This window comes from Prionailurus viverrinus, chromosome E1 (genome assembly GCF_022837055.1).
Source record: "Prionailurus viverrinus isolate Anna chromosome E1, UM_Priviv_1.0, whole genome shotgun sequence".
In the NCBI taxonomy this organism is placed as follows: Eukaryota; Metazoa; Chordata; class Mammalia; order Carnivora; family Felidae; genus Prionailurus; species Prionailurus viverrinus.
The window spans coordinates 47030127-47047843 of NC_062574.1; the positions used below are offsets into that span (position 1 = coordinate 47030127).

Below are 17717 nucleotides of genomic sequence, written 5' to 3' on the forward strand. Positions count from 1 at the left end.
CCTCTGTATTTATTTTCCCCAAGTCAAACCTGACTGCTCAGAATCAAGTCTCACATATCTTAATGTGTGTATTTTTAGCTGATGTCATTTTTCTGTTAATGATTCTAATAAAACAACATGGAGAGAAGATCGTGTGTGTCTTTTTTTTAACAGGAATTTATCAGAAACCTTTTTTGTTGTATATTTTATTTATTTTGAGAGAGAGAGAGAGAGAGCAAGTGGGGGAGGGACAGAGAGAGAGAATCCCAAGCAGGCTCCGCACTGTCAGCACAGAGCCCAATGCAGGGCTTGAACTCACAAACCATGAGATCATGGCCTGAGCTGAAGTCAAGAGTCAGACGCTTAACCCACTGGACCACCCAGGTGCCCCGCAAACATCATTCTTAATGGAGAAATGTTGAAATGTTTCCTCTAAGAAGGGGAAAGGAGAGGCCTTCTATTTCCCATTTGTAGCCAACAAATGCTAATGTTTTGGAGAAAGACAGTGATGTATTGCAAGCTTTTCAGGGCGTTTATCCTATGGGGTGGGGGAGAATAGGAAACAGAAAGCAACAAAGAAGCAATGAGAGCCATGAAGAGTCTCTCTTCCGCCTTGCTCATCCCTTTTCTCTTTCTGAGGATCAGAACCAGAGTGGAAGCAACAGTCTTTAGAATCACCAATCGGATGATGTTGATCATTCAACTTTAGACCAAGAAGAGGCTTTGGAACATCATCTCCTGGAACAACCCTGTCAATTCACCAGAAAAGAATGTCTGGTCCAGAGGAATTAAAGGAGTTGCCCCAGATCCTACTGCCACTTTATTGCCGTTTTCCTCTCCGGTCCCTAATGTGAGTCCCTTAGGTCCACTGCCAGCGGCTCCAGGTGCACCAGCGACCCTGCCCTGGCGTGAAGAATCACCCATGGAGAGGGCAGGCCACATCAGCACCCATAGCATGTCCGGTGGCCCACCTTTTGCTCTGCTGACATCACAAGCAGCATGCTGGGGCTGGTCATGCTTGAATTGTGATGTCAGGGAACAAAACTAGGGGCGGCCTTCGAGGAGGGGGGCCAACTTGATAGGGAGATCAAAACACAGCAGCCGAAGGGAAAGGTGAGAAGGCAGCGGTCAGATCCCAGGAGATGGAGAGGGCTGGGGTGGGGACACGCGGGACTGATGGGGACCCTCCCAACAGCTGGTGAAGTGGGACCAGGGCTAGGCCGCTGCACCTGAGTGCCTGGGGGTCCTTTTCCATCCCACCGCAGGGCAGCCAAGCCTCTAGCCCTCCCTGACATGCAGAAAGTCTCACGTAAGTACTTGGGCTTCCTGCCTTTCTTCTGAAGGGCCAAAGAAATGGCTCCTTTCCTTTCCGTTGATGTGATTTCCTTCTGCCCACCCTCTTGCTCGTCCAAGGTTTGTTGCAGGGGTCAGGGCTGGGACACAGAGAACACAATCCCCATGTTATGCCCCGCCCCCCCCCCCCCCCCCATGGGTTGACCAGTGACACAGTCTCTGTACCCTGTGGGCAGAAGCTGTTTCTATGAAAAGGACCAGTGTACCCCTCCAAGGCCCCTCGGCTCCTGCCGTGGCTTCTTCGTGGCTTTGCTCTATCTTCTCAGGGCCAGTCCAGGACCACAAGCCAGCCCCGCAGCCGCCGGCCCAGCCCTCAAGCCCTTCCCACGCTCAGCTCCTGATGAGTAACAGCAGTCTCCGCACGTTTGAGGACCAAGTCCTCTGTCCCATCTGCCTGGAGGTGTTCCGCAACCCGGTCACCACCACCTGCGGGCACAACTTCTGCATGGCCTGCCTCCAAGGTTTCTGGGACCACCTGGCTACCGTGGGCGAGACACTGTACTGCCCCCAGTGCCGGGAGAGCTTCCCCTCCAGACCGCGCCTCTGCAAGAACGGCATCCTGGAGGAGATGGTGACCTGCTTGGCCCAGGTCAAGGGCCAGACCTTGGGGTCCTCACGGCCCCTGGCCGGGCCCAGGGACGTGCCCTGCGACTTCTGTTCCGCCCAGAAGCTCAAGTCAGTCAAGTCGTGTCTGCAGTGCATGGCCTCCCTGTGCGAGAAGCACCTGAGCAGCCACTTCGAGGACCAGATGTTCCAGGACCACGAGCTGCTGGAGCCCGTGTGGGATCTCAAGAGCCGCCTGTGCCGGAAGCACCGCAAACTGAGGCGGCTGTACTGCCGCACGGAAGGCAGCTGCGTGTGCGGAGCCTGTCTGCTGGAGGAACACAAGAACCACGACACCATCCCCCTGGAGGAGGAACGTGCCAGGAAGGAGGTGAGGTGGAGTGGGGGAGGGGGGGGAGGGGGGGAGGGGTGGGGGTGGGTAGGAGCGGGACTCGTGGTTCCGAGTCTCTCCCTGAAAGTCTTTCAGCAGCCCAGGCACACCTTTCCTTGGAGGGAAATCACACAACCATCAAAGTGACAGTCAGGAGGGTGGACATGCCTGTTACATGAGAAAGGCTCAGTAGGACAGAAAAATAATGCTGATTCAAAGGTTCACACGCAACCCAATGTTTATAGCAGCACTAGCAACAATAGCCAAATTATGGAAAGAGCCCAAATGTCCATCAACTGTGGAATGGATAAAGATGATATAATATATAATATATAATGCATATGTATAATATATAATGGAAGATATATATATATATATGTATATATATAATAGAATGTTGGGGATCAGAAGAATGAAATCTTGCCATTTGCAACAATGTGGATGGAACTAGAGTGTATTATGCTAAGTGAAATAAGTCAGAGAAAGATAAATATCATATGATTTCACTATATGTGGAGTTTAAGAAACAAAATTGATGAATATAGGGGAAGGGAAGGAAAAATAAGATAAAAAGAGAGAGGGAAGCAAACCATAAGAGACTCTTAAATACAGAGGAACAAACTGAGGGTTCCTGGAGGGAAGGTGTGGGCGGATGGGCTAAATGGGCGATGGGCATTAAGGAGGGCACTCGCTGGGATGGGCACTGGGTGTTATATGTAAGTGATGAATCACTAAATTCTACTCCTTACACCATTGTTACACTATATGTTAACCAGCTCTGATTTAAATAAAATTTAAAAATTTTTTAAAGTAATAAAATAGCAACAACAACAACAACAAAAACATTGGTGGGTTTGATGAACAAGGATCCAAAACTGTATGTATGAGTTCCATGTTAACTTTCTTGCGTAAAGGAAAGGCTGGAAGAAAACATGTCAGAGTAGAAATATGTCAGGTTGAGCAGATCCCCCCCTTTTCTGTACTTTCAAATTTTGTTTAATATATGGAAATATTAAACAAAATTAAAACGTGGAAAACCAGATTTGAACTGCTTTTTATAGTGGAACACTTCTATTTCAGGCATTCTATCAAATATATTTGGTAACAGTAATATTTCCACATAGCCACCCCTTAATGGTCCACTGCAAGGAGCTCCTGAGGGCATGTAAGCCAAGTGGCCACACCGTTCAGCTCAGTGGACACTTTGTCCATAGTAAGACTTTGTCAACAAAGCAAGCAGTGGGTTGATGTACAGTCTGGCTTGAGCTGCTCATTTTGTTGTGTGCCAGCAACAATCCACTGGACAACACAACAATCCACTGGAACAACACGGTTCTATCACCTGTCATAAACAAGAACATGACTCTTCCCAGAACGGGTGGAGACTGGAGGCTTCTTCACAGAACTTGGGACACAGCGTGTCCCAGGCAGCGCCACCCCAGTGAGGTATCTCCAGGGCTCCATGTCTGATGTGCCCCTTCTCGACCCACTGCCCCCTCTCAGCCCACTGAATCCTCTTCAGCCCCTTTTTGTGATCTGAAAGCCTGTGGTCATCACTGTCAGGAACAGAGAACCTGATTCCTAAGCATGGGGAAAGGGCACCTGGGTGGCTCAGGTTAAGCGTCTGACTCTTGATTTTAGCTCAGGTCATGATCTTGGGTTTGTGAGTTCAAGGCCCACATCGGGCTCCATGCTGACAGTGTGGAGCCCGCTTGGGATTCTCTCTCTCTCTCTCTCTCTCTCTCTCTCTCTCTCTCATTCCTCCTCTAAAAAAAAAAGAAAGAAAAAAAAGAATGGGGAGAGAGTCTCAGGGAGTGAGAGACCATGAGCAGCATGAGCAGAGGGTAGAAGACCCGGGCCATCTGCCCTTCAGCTCTGCCTTTGTCTCTCATATAAGCGTCTTAGGAATGTAAGAGGCATGTCTTCTCTGGGCTTGCAGAAGGGTTTCTCCAAGAAGGCCCTGGAGAAGAAAGAATCTCCACCTTTCTGAATCAGGGGCCCTTTCCTCCTCCCCTTGCCTCACCCCAGGTGGAGGTTCGGAAGGTCCAGGCCAGCGTGGAAAACCAGATGCTGATCATCAACTCTGACAGCCAGAGGCACCGGGGGCAGGTGGCCTTTCTCTCGGTAAGGCTGGCCCACCCTCTCCCAGGCCCAGGCTTCCCCCCAGTGCCCTGCATCTGGCTGAGGGGCACTTTCAGGGCCTGGAGTGGATGTCGTGGGGCCCAGCAGTTGGCAACAGGATGCCTAGGCAGGTTCCGGGCCATAACAGTAGGGGCTGGGGCTCAGAGATGCCTCTCAACACACCCTCCACAACCCGCTCCCCGCCCCACCCACAGAAATTGATCCAGACAACACGCGATGAGGTGAACGCCTGCTTCTCAGAGATCATCCAGGAGGTCAGACAGCTGCAGATGAAGGTCTTGGATTTTGTCGAGAAAGAGGAGGCAGCCGCTCTGGGGAAGCTGGGCAGCTCCATCCAGCAGAGCCACAACCGGCTCCTGAAGCTGGAGGGGGACAGCATCTGGCTCCGCGCCCTGCTCGCCAACAGGAGCGACCAGCAATTCCTGCAGGCGAGCCCCCGCCCCCACTCCTGTCTCTGCCCCAGGCCCTGATCCGAACTCCACTCCTCCTCCACCCCCAGACACACCAGATCTGCTCAGACCTAGGATTAAGCCATCAGCATTTGGGGCTGCAACTCATCATCTATTCTTCTGCCTCGGGGAGCCTCCCCACCCCAGGCCGTGGGTCCTGGCCTTACACCAACACCCTTGGCTTCTTACCTGACGTTCCTGCCTTCGTGTCCCTGGAACAGAAGGGAGCATACCCTGGGATTCCTGGCATCTGCCACAGTCTAAGTTTCTCCAGATTCTCCCAGACCAGGGATGGGAATGAGACCAGACCAATCCATACAGCCTGGGATGAAAACCCCACTTCCTTCACCAGCCCTGGCCCAGTCCTGCAGCCTGCTGCTGTTGCAAGAGGGTACCAGGCAGGGTCACTGGTGGAGGCGTGCGTGACAGCAACCTTCTCTGAGGGTGGGGCCCAGGGCTACCCAAGCCCTGTGCTCGGGAACTCTGAGCAAAGACCTTTCTTCAGCTGATTATCACATCCCCAGCAGATTTCTAAAGCTGTTGCTCACAGCGTCCACCCCTCCACACACACACCACAGGAAAAATGTGGCAAGGTGTTTCACTAAGCAACTCGAAGCTCAGAAGAAATCGTCCTCCCATTGTTTTCTAATCCACTCTACCTAATGCACTTTGCCATACTTTTTGGCAAAGCCCTGATCTAAGACATCACAACCAGGGGGGAGGGAGAGAGATGTCCAGGTTTGAAAACCAGCAATTTCTCCACCTGCCCCAAGATTCTGGGCTCGGTGGGGTCCCTGGCATAAGCAGGAGCTCCTGGCATCTGCCTGGGCCCCGGGCTAACGGGTGGTACTGCTGGCCACTCCCTGCATCCAGGAGTTCCCCAGACTGAAGCACTTTCCCGCCTGCTCGGAAGCCCTGATGAGCACCAACTGTGAGGAGAAGCAGAGCTTTCTCCAGTTGCCGGAGACCCTGGCGGAGCTCCGGACGCGGCTGCTGGACGTGGGTCTCAGCTTCATCAATCAGCTCCTCCTGAAGGGTCAGTATCTGGCAGCCTGGGACCACTGGAGACTCACCTGCCCCCTGGGGGTGGGACTGCCCTGCAGGGCAGTGTTTGGGGTTCCAGGCACTGGTGGAGAGCCCCGCCTGCCCATGTGCACCTTCCCCAGGTGACGCAGCCTCCTGGAAGCCCATGCCCCTCTCTGAAAGGACACTGGGCTGTAAGAGTGTCCTCAGCAAAGCTCCTCAATCTCCTCCAGGCATTAAGATGAACTCCTATGAGTTGCTGCCCTCAGCTGTGGACAGGAAAACACTTCTCAAGTGTGAGTCCTCCGTACCGAGGTCCGAACCTAAGGGTGGGACCCCCGGGGGGCCTTGACTTCCCCAGTCCCCTCTCCATTCAGGCCAGGGCACCAGAGAGATGCCAGCTCTCTCTTGCCCAGACCTCGTACTTGGGACTGGAGACCTCAGAAGGACTCAGCCTGTGACTTCAAGGCCATGATAGGGAGGGGACTATCCTGTCCCATCCCGTGGGTGGGCAAGGCAGGGCCTTGCCCAGATGCTGGCTCTGCCCCCCTCCCTGGCTCTGGTGTGGCACAACCATTGCCCTCAGCTGGGGGCCTGCCAGTGTCCCCCCACCGCCCCACCAGGGTTTAGCCAAGCCAGCTTGGATGACCCTGTCCGTTTCTTCCTCAAGCAAGCTCCCTTTTATTGCTAGGCAATAAATAAATGGAATACATTTGATGCCTAGGCAGCCCCTCTCCTGAGCTGGGCTGGGAGGCAAATCCCAGGGACTTCTCTGAGATATCATGGGTCTCTTTGGTGAACCCCTGAGTCACCTCCTCCAGGAGCCCTTGACCTTCCCTCAATCCCACTCATTCTTGTGTCCTGAATAAATAAAAAGGGAGATTATGTTAGAGTCTAGTGGGGGGCAGGGAGGAGGAATTGGTTTCTCAGCTACTCTAGAAAGGTAGACCTTTGGGCAGCACCCAACTCCTTCCTCCAAAGGAGGTCAGTGACCTGGGGCCAGAGTTGCGGACTGAAAAAAGCAGGGGCGGGGCGGGAAGAGAAGGGCCAATCCCAGGAGATGGGCAGGGGGTGGGAAGCACTTGGTGACTTCTGTGCAGATGCCACGCAGCTTAGCATCCTCTTCGGCAGCCCTGGGGGCCGCTCACCCAAGCTCCCTTACCCCCACCCCCACCCCCAACCCCCACCCCCCACCCCCCCCCGCCCGCCAGGTTACTGCAACCTGAACTTCGACCCCACCACGGCCAGCGAGGAACTGTTCCTGTTCAAGGAGACCCACTCGGTGCTGAACCTGGGCATCCTTCTGGAGCCCTTCGCCGCGGGCGGCCCCTTCCCCGGCTTCAAGCAGTGGCCGCAGGTGCTGTGCTCGCGCGGCCTGTCCGAGGGCCGCCACTACTGGGAAGCCGAGGTGTCCAACTCGTGGGTGTGCCTGGGCCTCACCTACCGCCGCAGCCCCCCGCTCGGCGGCCGCCCGCGCCGCAACATCGTCTACCTGCTGGGCCGCAACGCGTACTCGTGGTGCCTGGAGTGGGACTCGCTCAAGTTCTCCGTGTGGCACAACAACACGCAGACGGTGCTGCACGGCGGTTACCACCGCACGCTCGGCGTGGCGCTCGACTGCGGCACCGGCTGCCTCTCCTTCTACGGCGTGGCCGGCGGCGTGAGCCTGCTTTACCGCTTCCTCGTCTCCTTCCTGGAGCCGCTCTACCCCGCGGTCATGGTCAGCAGCGGCGCCTCGGTCACGCTCAAGCAGAGCCCCGAGGCGGAGGCGTAGACGGCAGCCAATAAAGCTGGACTCTAGCGCTGGGCTGGGCCCGCCGGAAGGGGCGCCGGGGACGCGGGCCTCCGGAGGTCGCGGCCCCCGGGTTGAGGGCTGGGGTGGGCGGCGAACCGGCCTCCCGTCCCCCTGACCCTCTGGCCCGCTGCTGGGTGTTCCCGGGAATCCTAGGAAACAGGCAGACCCCTCCGTTCCCGCAGCCATGGGAGAAGGGCTTTGAGCCAGGATGGAGTCCCACACCACTCCCCTCCCGTGGGGGGGGGGGGGGAGGGGGCCTGGGGACAGTCCGGTGGCCTCCGGAGGGCGGGGGGGGGGGGGGGGTGGAATTCCTGGCCCGGTGCACAGCCTCCGGCTCTTTGCCCCCCCTCCCCCCACCCCCCCACCCCCCCACCCCCGGGCCCATCAGAGGCCCCTGACTTTGGTTCTCCAGGCGAGTCCTGGCTACTCAGCATCAGGGGCCCAGGGACAGATCCCTGTCCCCAAAGGCCTCGTGGGTGGCTGCTTTCTATTCCTCCCCTCCAGGAGGCCAGACTGAGAGTGGCACCTCACAGATGGGTTAGGGGTGTTCTGTCCCAGTTGCTTAACTGGGGGCTGGGAAGTTAAGCCAAAGAATCCAGGCTGATCTCAGGCCCAGAGAAAAAAGGTGAGGGCCTACTGCCCAGAGCAGGGCCTGTCACACAGCTGGTGTCTCATAGTCTGGGGCAGATGCGGAACTGAGGCTATCCACTCTGCACCGTCCCCTGTGTTGCTGCAAGCTGTTTTCCCCAGCCATCTGCCCAGTGCGCTCCACCCCCAGAGTATAGTACTGCCCAGAAGCAAAGGGGCTGCTTCCTCATCCGGGACCCTGCAATCCCGCCTGTCCAGCAGAGGGTGTGGAGTCAACCCCAGAGGCTGGGTCGCACCAGGTTACTGCCTTGCAACACTGGCAGGAGCATGACTGGAGACTCAGCCCCTCTGGCGAAACCACGGCAGCATTTCCAGCATCAACCAGCTGCTGGTTTCTCTGGTTTCTCAGGTTGAGTCTCTTGGGTTAATGATTGGCTCTGAAAAGGAAATGATACAAGTCAAGGGAGAAAACCCCTGGGGCAACATAGTCCAGAGCCAGGCCTAAAAGCACCCCATGGGGGTGTGCCTGAATTCCATCCCCACCTGGCCTGTTGGAAGAGAAATTAGTGACCCTGGTTTTCCCATCTGGAGAGGTCATTGTGGGGCCAGGGTGGGACCAGGCCCAAACAGATGTAGGGGATGCCCTCAAGGTTTTTCAGAGGGAGGCACCCTTTGGCTCTTCTGAGCAAGCTACGGTGTGGTGTCTTGCTGACCTTCCTTTCTGGAGCCTTCACTCAGCACCAATTCCAATCAATCCCCCCCCCCCCCCCATCACTCTTATTCCCCATGGGCTGTTCCCCATGCTGATTGGTAGGAATGAAATGTAAACTTTTTCCTCAACATTCCGGAGCAGCCTTTCACATCCAAATGCCTTAATCTTGGCTCCCGCCTCTAACCTTCATTCTCCCTGGCTCAAGGGGCTACAGGCTCCTGCAGCACCCAGCTGGGGTCCAGAAGTGCTGAGGAGGTGAATGTAGGGTACAAGGAGACGGGTCTGTGCTAGCTAGCTGCGTGGATCTCCGAGTTCTTCCCCATCCAGGAGCTGAGGAAGAGGCTACCCTCGCCAGCCCCTCCCGGGGTACTGTGTGATGCTGGGACCATCCTGACACCCTCAGGCACTTGGCATGAAATCCACATCTGAACTTAATAGGGGTATTTGCTTTCCTAAACAGCTCTTCGTTTGCAGTTCCTGGGCTGCTGGGAATTCACAATGAGAGTGCTGGGGGTCCTCAAATAGTTTTTAGTATTTTGAAAAGCCAACCAGCAAGCCAGCCTGCACATCAGGGGGGGCTAGCCAGCAAACCGAAATGTCAGGGTCTCTGCTCCCGGCTCAGCATGCGCCTCGTGGAGGAAATATAGAGGGGTCCTTCCCGGTGCAAGATCAGCCAGTGCTCTTGGATAATCTACGCCTGTGAATCCCACCCCTTCCCTGGAGAGAAGAAGGGAAGAAGGGAAGAAGAAGGTCTCTCTCTGTGGAGAGACCAGAGAGGGGACCGTCGCTGGAATGCCACCCACACACTTCTCATGCCTTCCTGCTCTGCCTTAGCACTCAACAAACATTTTTTTTTATTGTGAATCCGAGCAGGCTATAAACTAGTCTGTCTCCAAGAATTGCTTCACTTTAAAAATGCCCATGTTGTACCTTACAAAAACATTGTGTTCTTGTATTACTTGGGTAATTTTAAAATTAATCTTTTTGCATTTTCATAAAAGCAATTTTGCTTTTTTTTTTTTTAACGTTTATTCATTTTTGAGACAGAGCATGAATGGGGGAGGGTCAGAGAGAGAGAGACACAGAATCTGAAACAGGCTCCAGGCTCTGAGCTGTCTGCACAGAGCCCGACGCCGGGCTCGAACTCACAGACCGCGAGATCATGACCTGAGCCGAAGTCAGCCCCCCAACCGACTGAGCCACCCAGGTGCCCCAAAGCAATTTTGCTTTTATTTAACAACACATAGCATCTATCATAGGCCAGCCACCATTCATGGCAAATGAAAAGTTCATGGCAAATACAAACTTACATAATCCTCATAACCTTATAAATAGGTATTATCCCTGTTGTATGGATGAGGAAACTGAGAAGAGATTAAGTGATTTATCCCATGTCCTTGTCATGAAGGTATATAATTGAGCAGCCAGGATTCAAATCTAAGCTTTTTTTTTTAACCATTATGCTACACCGCCTCTTCCATACCGCATTTGCTCTAGAAAACTTATACAATATAGTTGTGCACTTTCAAAATGCAAAAAAATTACTTTCAAAATACGAAATTATTCACTGGCTGCATAACATTACATCCTACAAATCTGTCCTATAGTTTTGGTGGCTTTTTTTTTTTTTTTTTAAGTATATTTCATCTCTACACCCAATGTGGTGGGTGTGTTCAAACTCAGGACCCTGAGATCAAGAGTCACATGCTCTCGGGGTGCCTGGGTGGCTCAGTCGGTTAAGCGTCTGACTTCAGCTCAGGTCACGAACTCACGGACCGTGAGTTCGAGCCCCGCGTCGGGCTCTGGGCTGATGGCTCAGAGCCTGGAGCCTGCTTCCGAATCTGTGTCTCCCTCTCTCTCTGCCCCTCCCCCGTTCATGCTCTGTCTCTCTGTCTCAAAAATAAATAAACGTTTAAAAAAATTAAAAAAAAAAAGAGTCACATGCTCTTTTGACTGAGCCAGCCAGGCACCCCTCCCGTAGCTTTGTTTTGTCTTTGATTCCTTGATTCCCACTGGAGGTGGGTGGCATGCGGAAACCCAGCCAAAGCCACAGATGTTGCCTCCTCCATGTTCAAGTGTGACCCAAACTCAGAGAAGGGTCAAAGCGGAAGGCAAAGGATGCTGGCAGCAGGAATCGTTTCTGTCTCTTCATGCTGTCCCACAGTGTGGGGAGAACAGAAGCAGGACCAGGTGGCAGGAACCTAGGGAAGGAGCCTGAACCCTTCCCACCCCCAAGGAATGGTGTGCTCAGACTGGGTGTGGAAGGGAGAGGATGTCTGTGGGAGCGTCGGGCAGAGTATGCCTGGCATATGGTGGGTACCCAATGGCTGTCGGGAGTATCCCACCCAAGAGAGCATAAGCTCAACTCTGCACGTTCCCTGTGAGGAAGGCCCCTGGTGGTGACCTGAACCAAGACCACCAGCTAAGGAGAGGGGGGCCATCTCCAGCCTGCCCTGCTGGCCCAGTCCCACCCCAACTCCACCCCCCATCTCCTTGCCACAAACATCAGGCTCCAGTAGCCCTCCAAAGCATCTTCCCTCCTGGCCTTTGCTCATACTGTCCCCACTGCCTGGAGCCCTCTTCCGCCCTCATGCCCTTAAGTCCTACGGATCACTTATCAGGTACTGTGGTGGTCCTAAGATGTTCCATGTTCCAAGAAGCCTGTCTTGAACCCCCCTCTCCCTAAGCCAAGTGGGGTTCCCTCCTCTCTGCTCCCATAACACCTCTGCGTGCATCCCTGCCGTCATCCATTTGTTTCATGTGTGAATTCTCCATTGGAAGTAGGGGCAGGCTGCATATTTCATGCCTCTGGTGCTTTAAGGGATGCCTGTCAGAGAGCAGGTGCCTAATAAGCATTGACCCAAGGACTGAAGGAAGCTTCTCAGAGCTTGGAGGGTGGGAGGCCACCCAGATCCTTTCCTGGGTCAGGTCAGGCTGGGTGTGACTGTCCTGGCACAGCTGTCACGGACTTCCTTCTCTTCCCTCTGCCATCCTTTTGCCAAGTTAAGTCTGTTCACGCCCTGCATCCAGGTGGAAGCAAAGCACCTTCCTGTTATTCCTCCATTTGCTTCCATTTTCAACCTTCCCTGTATTTATTTATTTATTTTTTTATTTTCGAGAGAGGGAGAGCAAGGGAGGGGCAGAGAGGGGAGCGGGACAGAGGATCCAAAGCGGGCTCTGCGCTGACACTAGTGAGCCCAATGCAAGGCTGGAACTCAAGAACCGCGAGATCATGACCTGAGTCAAAGTTGGACGCTCAATGGACTGAGACACCCAGGTGCCCCTCAACCTCGCCTTTAGCCTGAACATTCTTTGAGGCTGAGTATCCTCCAGCAAGTGCGCGAAGATGAGAAACACATACCTCTCTCAGCCTTTGTTTCCTGATGGATAGGGATACCATTCATATTTGCTAAAGATTATACAACTCCCAGTACTTCTCAAACCAAGCAGCTGGGAAACGTGCATTTTGAGCAGGGCCAGGACTAGAGTGAAGCAAGTAAGGGATTCACCTCAGGCACAAAATTTAAGAAAAGGGTCAAAAAGACTCAGTAATCAAGATTAATATTTGGGGCTCCTGGGTGGCTCAGTCATTTGAGCCTCCAACTCTTGATTTCTGCTCAGGTCATGATCTCACGGTGCCCCACATCAGCCTCTGCTCTGGGTGTGGAGCTTGCTTGAGATTCTCTCTCTTCCTCTCCCTCTGCCCCTCCCCTGCCCAAGCATACGGTTGCGTGCACGCGCCCTCTCGAAAAAAAAAAAAAAAGGATAAATATTTTAACGCAATATTTTACAAAATCAAAATGAATGCAAAAATCTATGATGAACAGATTATCAAAATTGTAAATAAAGGCCAGATCTGACCCAGGACTTGCAGCCCCTGCTTTGTAACCCCTCAGACTAAGCCTGGCCCTGATTCTGACAAAATTTTATCCATGAAACTAGATGATTCCATTGGCCATAATTTGTTGATCTGATTGTCTATAATTATTGTTTTAAATTACTTACCTTGATTACTGAATTCTGTTGGTATCCCTGTAAAATTTGTGCCCCAGGCAAGTGATTCACTCACCTCACCCTACCTAGATGGGCACTTTGCGTAGCTAAACTGAGTAGCTGGACCAGGGGGAGGTGTCACGGATGTCAAATATCCTGCAAGGCTCAGAAGAGCCATCCCTGGGGGCACCTGGGTGGCTCAGTCGGTTAAGCATCCCACTTCGGCTCAGGTCATGTTCTTATAGTTGGCGGGTTCGACCCCCTGCATCGGGCTCTGTGCTGACAGCTCAGAGCCTGGAGCCTGCTTCAGATTCTGTCTCCATCTCTCTCTGCCCCTTCCCAGCTCATTCTCTATCTCTCTCTTAAATATAAATAAAACATTTAATTTTTTTTTTTAAAAGAAGAGCCATCCCCAAACACCCCTGTTGTTAGCAGTATATATATGTGCACAGATACTTCAAGTCAAAAGTTAAATAACATTCATTTAGTTGTTCACTCTTGCCAAAATCAGTAATAAAGTGTCAGAAGCCCAAGGCACCCATTAAAAGGTTTTTGGTTCCCTGCCAAGTGTTTTCTGGAAGCTGATTCTTCCTCATTTACAACTAGATTCTTCCTGCCTGGAGAACGTGTGCCTTAGTGCTTTTGTGTTTCACACGTAGTTGGAGAGGACACTGGTGGTTAGAATTCTGCCCGGTTTGCTCCAATGTTCCACAAATGACCTCTGAGTGGCTCTTGCCAAGTGTGGCAAGACAAGTGGGAGGAAACCCAGGACAGAATGATGGCCCGAGGAGTTTCAAGGAGGGAGGGGTCAGCGGGGTCAGACACTTGAGGCAGGTGGGGACGAAACAGGTCCATTGGATGTGATGACATGAAAATGATCGGAAGGGGCAGAAGTTCAGCTTCTGAAGACGGAGGGAGGAAGGCAACGTGTGGAAAAGGACCTAGTGGGAGGAGACGCTTTTCATTTCAAGTTGGACTGTGGAGGGGGCTGGGGCAGGAGCTGGAGGGGAATATGAGTTTAAGGAGGATAGATTGTTGGCTTGCTTTCATTTTAGGAGAGACCTGAGCTTGTTTAAATGCCAATCTTGCACAACAGCCTATCTGCATGATGATTCAGAATTCCTCCGGGTAGATTTGCAACCCCCCAGGAATTTTAGATTTAGCAGGAAACGCTAAAGCCCGCACGGTTCCCACAGGAAGGAGACTAAGGTGCAGAAGGGGCGGGCCAGGAGCACCAGGGAAGATGTCTTGGAGGAGATGGGCCCCGGGCAGCACCCTGAGGATGGGTGACTCCATCAGGCCACGGATGCATCCTGGGCAACTGTACTGGGTTGAATAGTGCCCCCCCACAAACTCGTATCCACCCAGAACCTCAGAATGTGACTTTATTTGGAAATAAGGTCTTCGCAGAGGTAATTAGTTAAGATAAGGTTATACTGGGGGCGCCTGGGTGGCGCAGTCAGTTAAGCGTCCGACTTCAGCCAGGTCACGATCTCGCAGTCCGTGAGTTCGAGCCCTGCGTCAGGCTCTGGGCTGATGGCTCGGAGCCTGGAGCCTATTTCCGATTCTGTGTCTCCCTCTCTCTCTGCCCCTCCCCTGTTCATGCTCTGTCTCTCTCTGTCCCAAAAATAAATAAAAACGTTGAAAAAAATTAAAAAAAAAAAAAAGATAAGGTTATACTGGAGTATGGCAGGCCCTGATCCAATGACCAGCGTCTTTCTTTTTAAAAATTTTTTAAAAGTTTATTTACCTATTTTGAGAGAGAGAGAGAGAGAGAGAGAGAGAGAACAAGCAGGGGAGGGGTAGAGAGAGAGAGAGAGAGAGAGAGAGAGTCCCAAACAGGTTCCACACCGGCAGTGTGGAGCCTGATGCGGGGCTCAAACTCAAGAACTGTGAAATCATAACCTGAGCCGAAACCAAGAGTCGGATGCTTAACCAACTGAGCCATCCAGAGGCCCCTTGATCTCAGGCTTCTGACCAATGAACTGTGAGAGAATACATTTCTGTTGTCTTAAGCCCAGCCAGTTTGTGGTCCTTTATTATGGCAGCTCCAAGAAACCAACACAGGACCTATTGAAGGCTATGTGTTGGGTGGCTCTGCCCAGCTCTGGAGATACCGAAGCAGATAATCCTGGCTCTCTGGAGGCTGTGACATCAGGGACCACCAGGGACGACTCTCTACAAGAGGTGGCACTTAGTCTCTGTCTGTCATTATAAACAGTGGGAGTTATCCAGGGTAGGGGGGTAGTGCCTGTGTGGAAACAGGGAGGTGACCAAGCTCTACTCAAGAATGGAGCAAAAGAAGGGAAGGGGCCAGCAAGGGACAAGGGGCCAGCAGAAATCTGAACTTGATTCCGGTGTGCTCTGGGCACCATGGAGGAAGGCCCTTCTGGAAGTGGCGTGGTTCGGTTTGCATGATCAAGGCCAGGTGAGAGTGAGAGAGAAAGCCCCTGGAGACGAAGTGAGGGCACCAGCAGGGGAAGTAAGTAAGGGCAGGAACCTACGTGTGGTGGGGTTGATGAAGAGATGAATCCAGTGGGTGAGCTATAGGCCTGTGGGCTGGGAGTATCAGGAAATGGCTGTCAGTCCGGAGCCCTGCCAAGGTGTGGGCACAGCGGTCCAGGAAGTCAAAGCCAGGGAAGGCGTTCAGGTACAGCACCTGAATAAGTGGGTGCTTTTGGAAGATGAATCTGGCGGTCTAGGCAGGGAGGCTGAGTAGAGAGATCCTATCAAGACTCCGTGTCTGCTGCGTAGGCCCAATGTGGGCTCAGCATCAGAAGGAGAGAAGGCATACAAACAAGATGGGAAAGAGGAAAGTCAGTCGAATTAACGATTAGCTGGATATGATGATGGAGGTGAAGGGGAGGGAGGGAGGCCCAGGCCCAAGTCAGAGAATAGAGATGAGGCCTTGTCTGAAGAGGCAGATGGCAAAGACGGAGTGGGGACAGGCTGACTTGGGTTGACAGTGGGAAAATCACAAGGACAAGGGCCTGGAGCTCTGGAGAGACGGGGGCCAGGCTGGAGGAGGAGAGTCTGGGTAAGAGACAAGGAGGAAGCAGGAGGAAGAAAGAGGGGACTCAAGATGAGGGAGTGTCAGGGCACCTGGGTGGCTCAGTCGGTTGAGCATCTGCCTTCGGCTCACGTCATCATTTCATGGGTTCTTCGTGAGTTTGAGCCCTGAGTCGGGCTCTGTGCTGACAGCTCAGGGCCTGGAGCCTGCTTCAGATTCTGTGTCTCCCTCTGTCTCTCTGCTCCTCAGCTGCTCATGCTCTGTTTCTCTCTCAAAAATAAAGACTAAAAAAAAAGTCTTTTTTAAAAGATGAGGGAGTATCACCAAAGCCAAGGGAGACCCCCCACAACATCCCCCTCCTAGGCTAGGAGAGAGCAAAGGCAGTATTTGGGGAGTGTGCCATATCTAGGCCAGAGTTCTAGAAGTGCCTGCCTGCCTGATTTATGATCATCACCCCTTCCCACACACCTGAAATCAGGTCAGGGCTTAGCACAGCAACAATCCCAAGTCAGGGGATATGAGGTCACCTGTGGTTCCTCGTGTTCTGCTTCCCAGACCAGCCTCGGCATGAGGCAACATGTTGCCCCTGAGTGGGAGAGAGCAAGACATCTGTCACCCGGGAAGTGTGGGCCGGAGCAGAGTTGGGGAGTGGGAGCAGTGAGTGCCCAACATCACGGCCAGCATCTATGGCCAGTTCCAGAACAGACTGTGCCCATCAGATCTGAATTCAGGGGGTCTTTGGGCAAACAGCCAGCTGGGTGGCATGGTCTAGACCTCCAGGGCCAGCTGACAAGCTGCCACATGCCCTGAGCAGAGTAGGGCAACAAGCAGAAGGGGTGAAGAGGAGAAAGTCTAGAGAAGCCACCTGCGCAGTGGTGGAGAAGGGAAGGAGCTGTAAACAAGAAGGCAGTGAAGGGTCCCTGCCACCAGCAGTGCCCAGGGGAGCCCAGACAGGTTGTCCCCATTGTCCCGGCAGAGGGTACTCTGGCCATGCCAGGGACACCACAGGGTCACAGCCAGAGGCCAAGAGCTGGGGGGGAGGGGCAGAGAGACCAAGACCCCATCCTGGAACTTTTAAGTACATAAAATTTTTTTTCCAATGTATTTATTTTGAGAGATAGAGAGTGAGTGGGGGAAGGGCAGAGAGAGAAAGAGAGAGAGAGAGAGAGTCCCACGAAGGCTCCGTACTGCCAGTGCAGAGCCTGACGTGGGCTCATTCTCACGAACCGTGAGATCATGATCCTAGTGGAGACCAAGAGCCGGACACTCAACCAAATGAGCCACCCAGAAGCCCCTTAAAATGTTTTTAAAGAAACCCAGGCTGTGGGCTTAGGGTGTTAAGAGCCGGGAATGGAGGAGGGACTTGGAGGGGCAATTGTTTATTCAGCCAGTGAGGCAGTACCTGGACAGCACTCCATACACATCGACCCTCCTCATAGCTCTTATAATCCCGTGTTATGCACTGTGCTAAGGGCTGGGGAGGCACTGATCATCCAGCAAGAAAGCTCCTAAGCTTCAAGGAGCTTAGTGGGAGGCACACAGCACTCAGTGGGATTAATGCCTCAAACTGTGAGGTCTGAAAGGCCTTCTTGGAGGAGAGACCTTCTTTTTTTTTTTTTTTTTCTTATATTTTATTTTATTTTTTTAATTTACATCCAAGTTAGTTAGCATATAGTGCAACAACGAATTCAGGAGTAGATTCCTTAATGTCCCTTACCCATTTAGCCCCTCCCCCCTCC

The 17717-nt window shown here is 52.9% G+C and overlaps 1 protein-coding gene across 2 annotated transcripts; it reads left to right on the forward strand.

Moving 5' to 3' along the window:
- Window positions 1-1029: 1029 nt before the first annotated feature.
- Window positions 1030-7680, forward strand: LOC125152137 (E3 ubiquitin-protein ligase TRIM47-like). 2 transcript variants are annotated; one of them, XM_047833918.1, is made up of 8 exons: window positions 1030-1092; window positions 1175-1288; window positions 1599-2266; window positions 4295-4390; window positions 4603-4836; window positions 5731-5893; window positions 6024-6176; window positions 7092-7680. In XM_047833918.1, exons 2-8 carry the CDS (start codon window positions 1273-1275, stop codon window positions 7652-7654), a joined length of 1893 nt encoding a protein of 630 aa, XP_047689874.1. In that variant the 5' UTR covers window positions 1030-1092; window positions 1175-1272; the 3' UTR covers window positions 7655-7680. The 2 variants fall into 2 exon arrangements, with proteins under 2 accessions (XP_047689874.1, XP_047689873.1); XM_047833917.1 differs by having other exon boundaries at window positions 1037-1092; window positions 1245-1288.
- Window positions 7681-17717: the final 10037 nt, after the last annotated feature.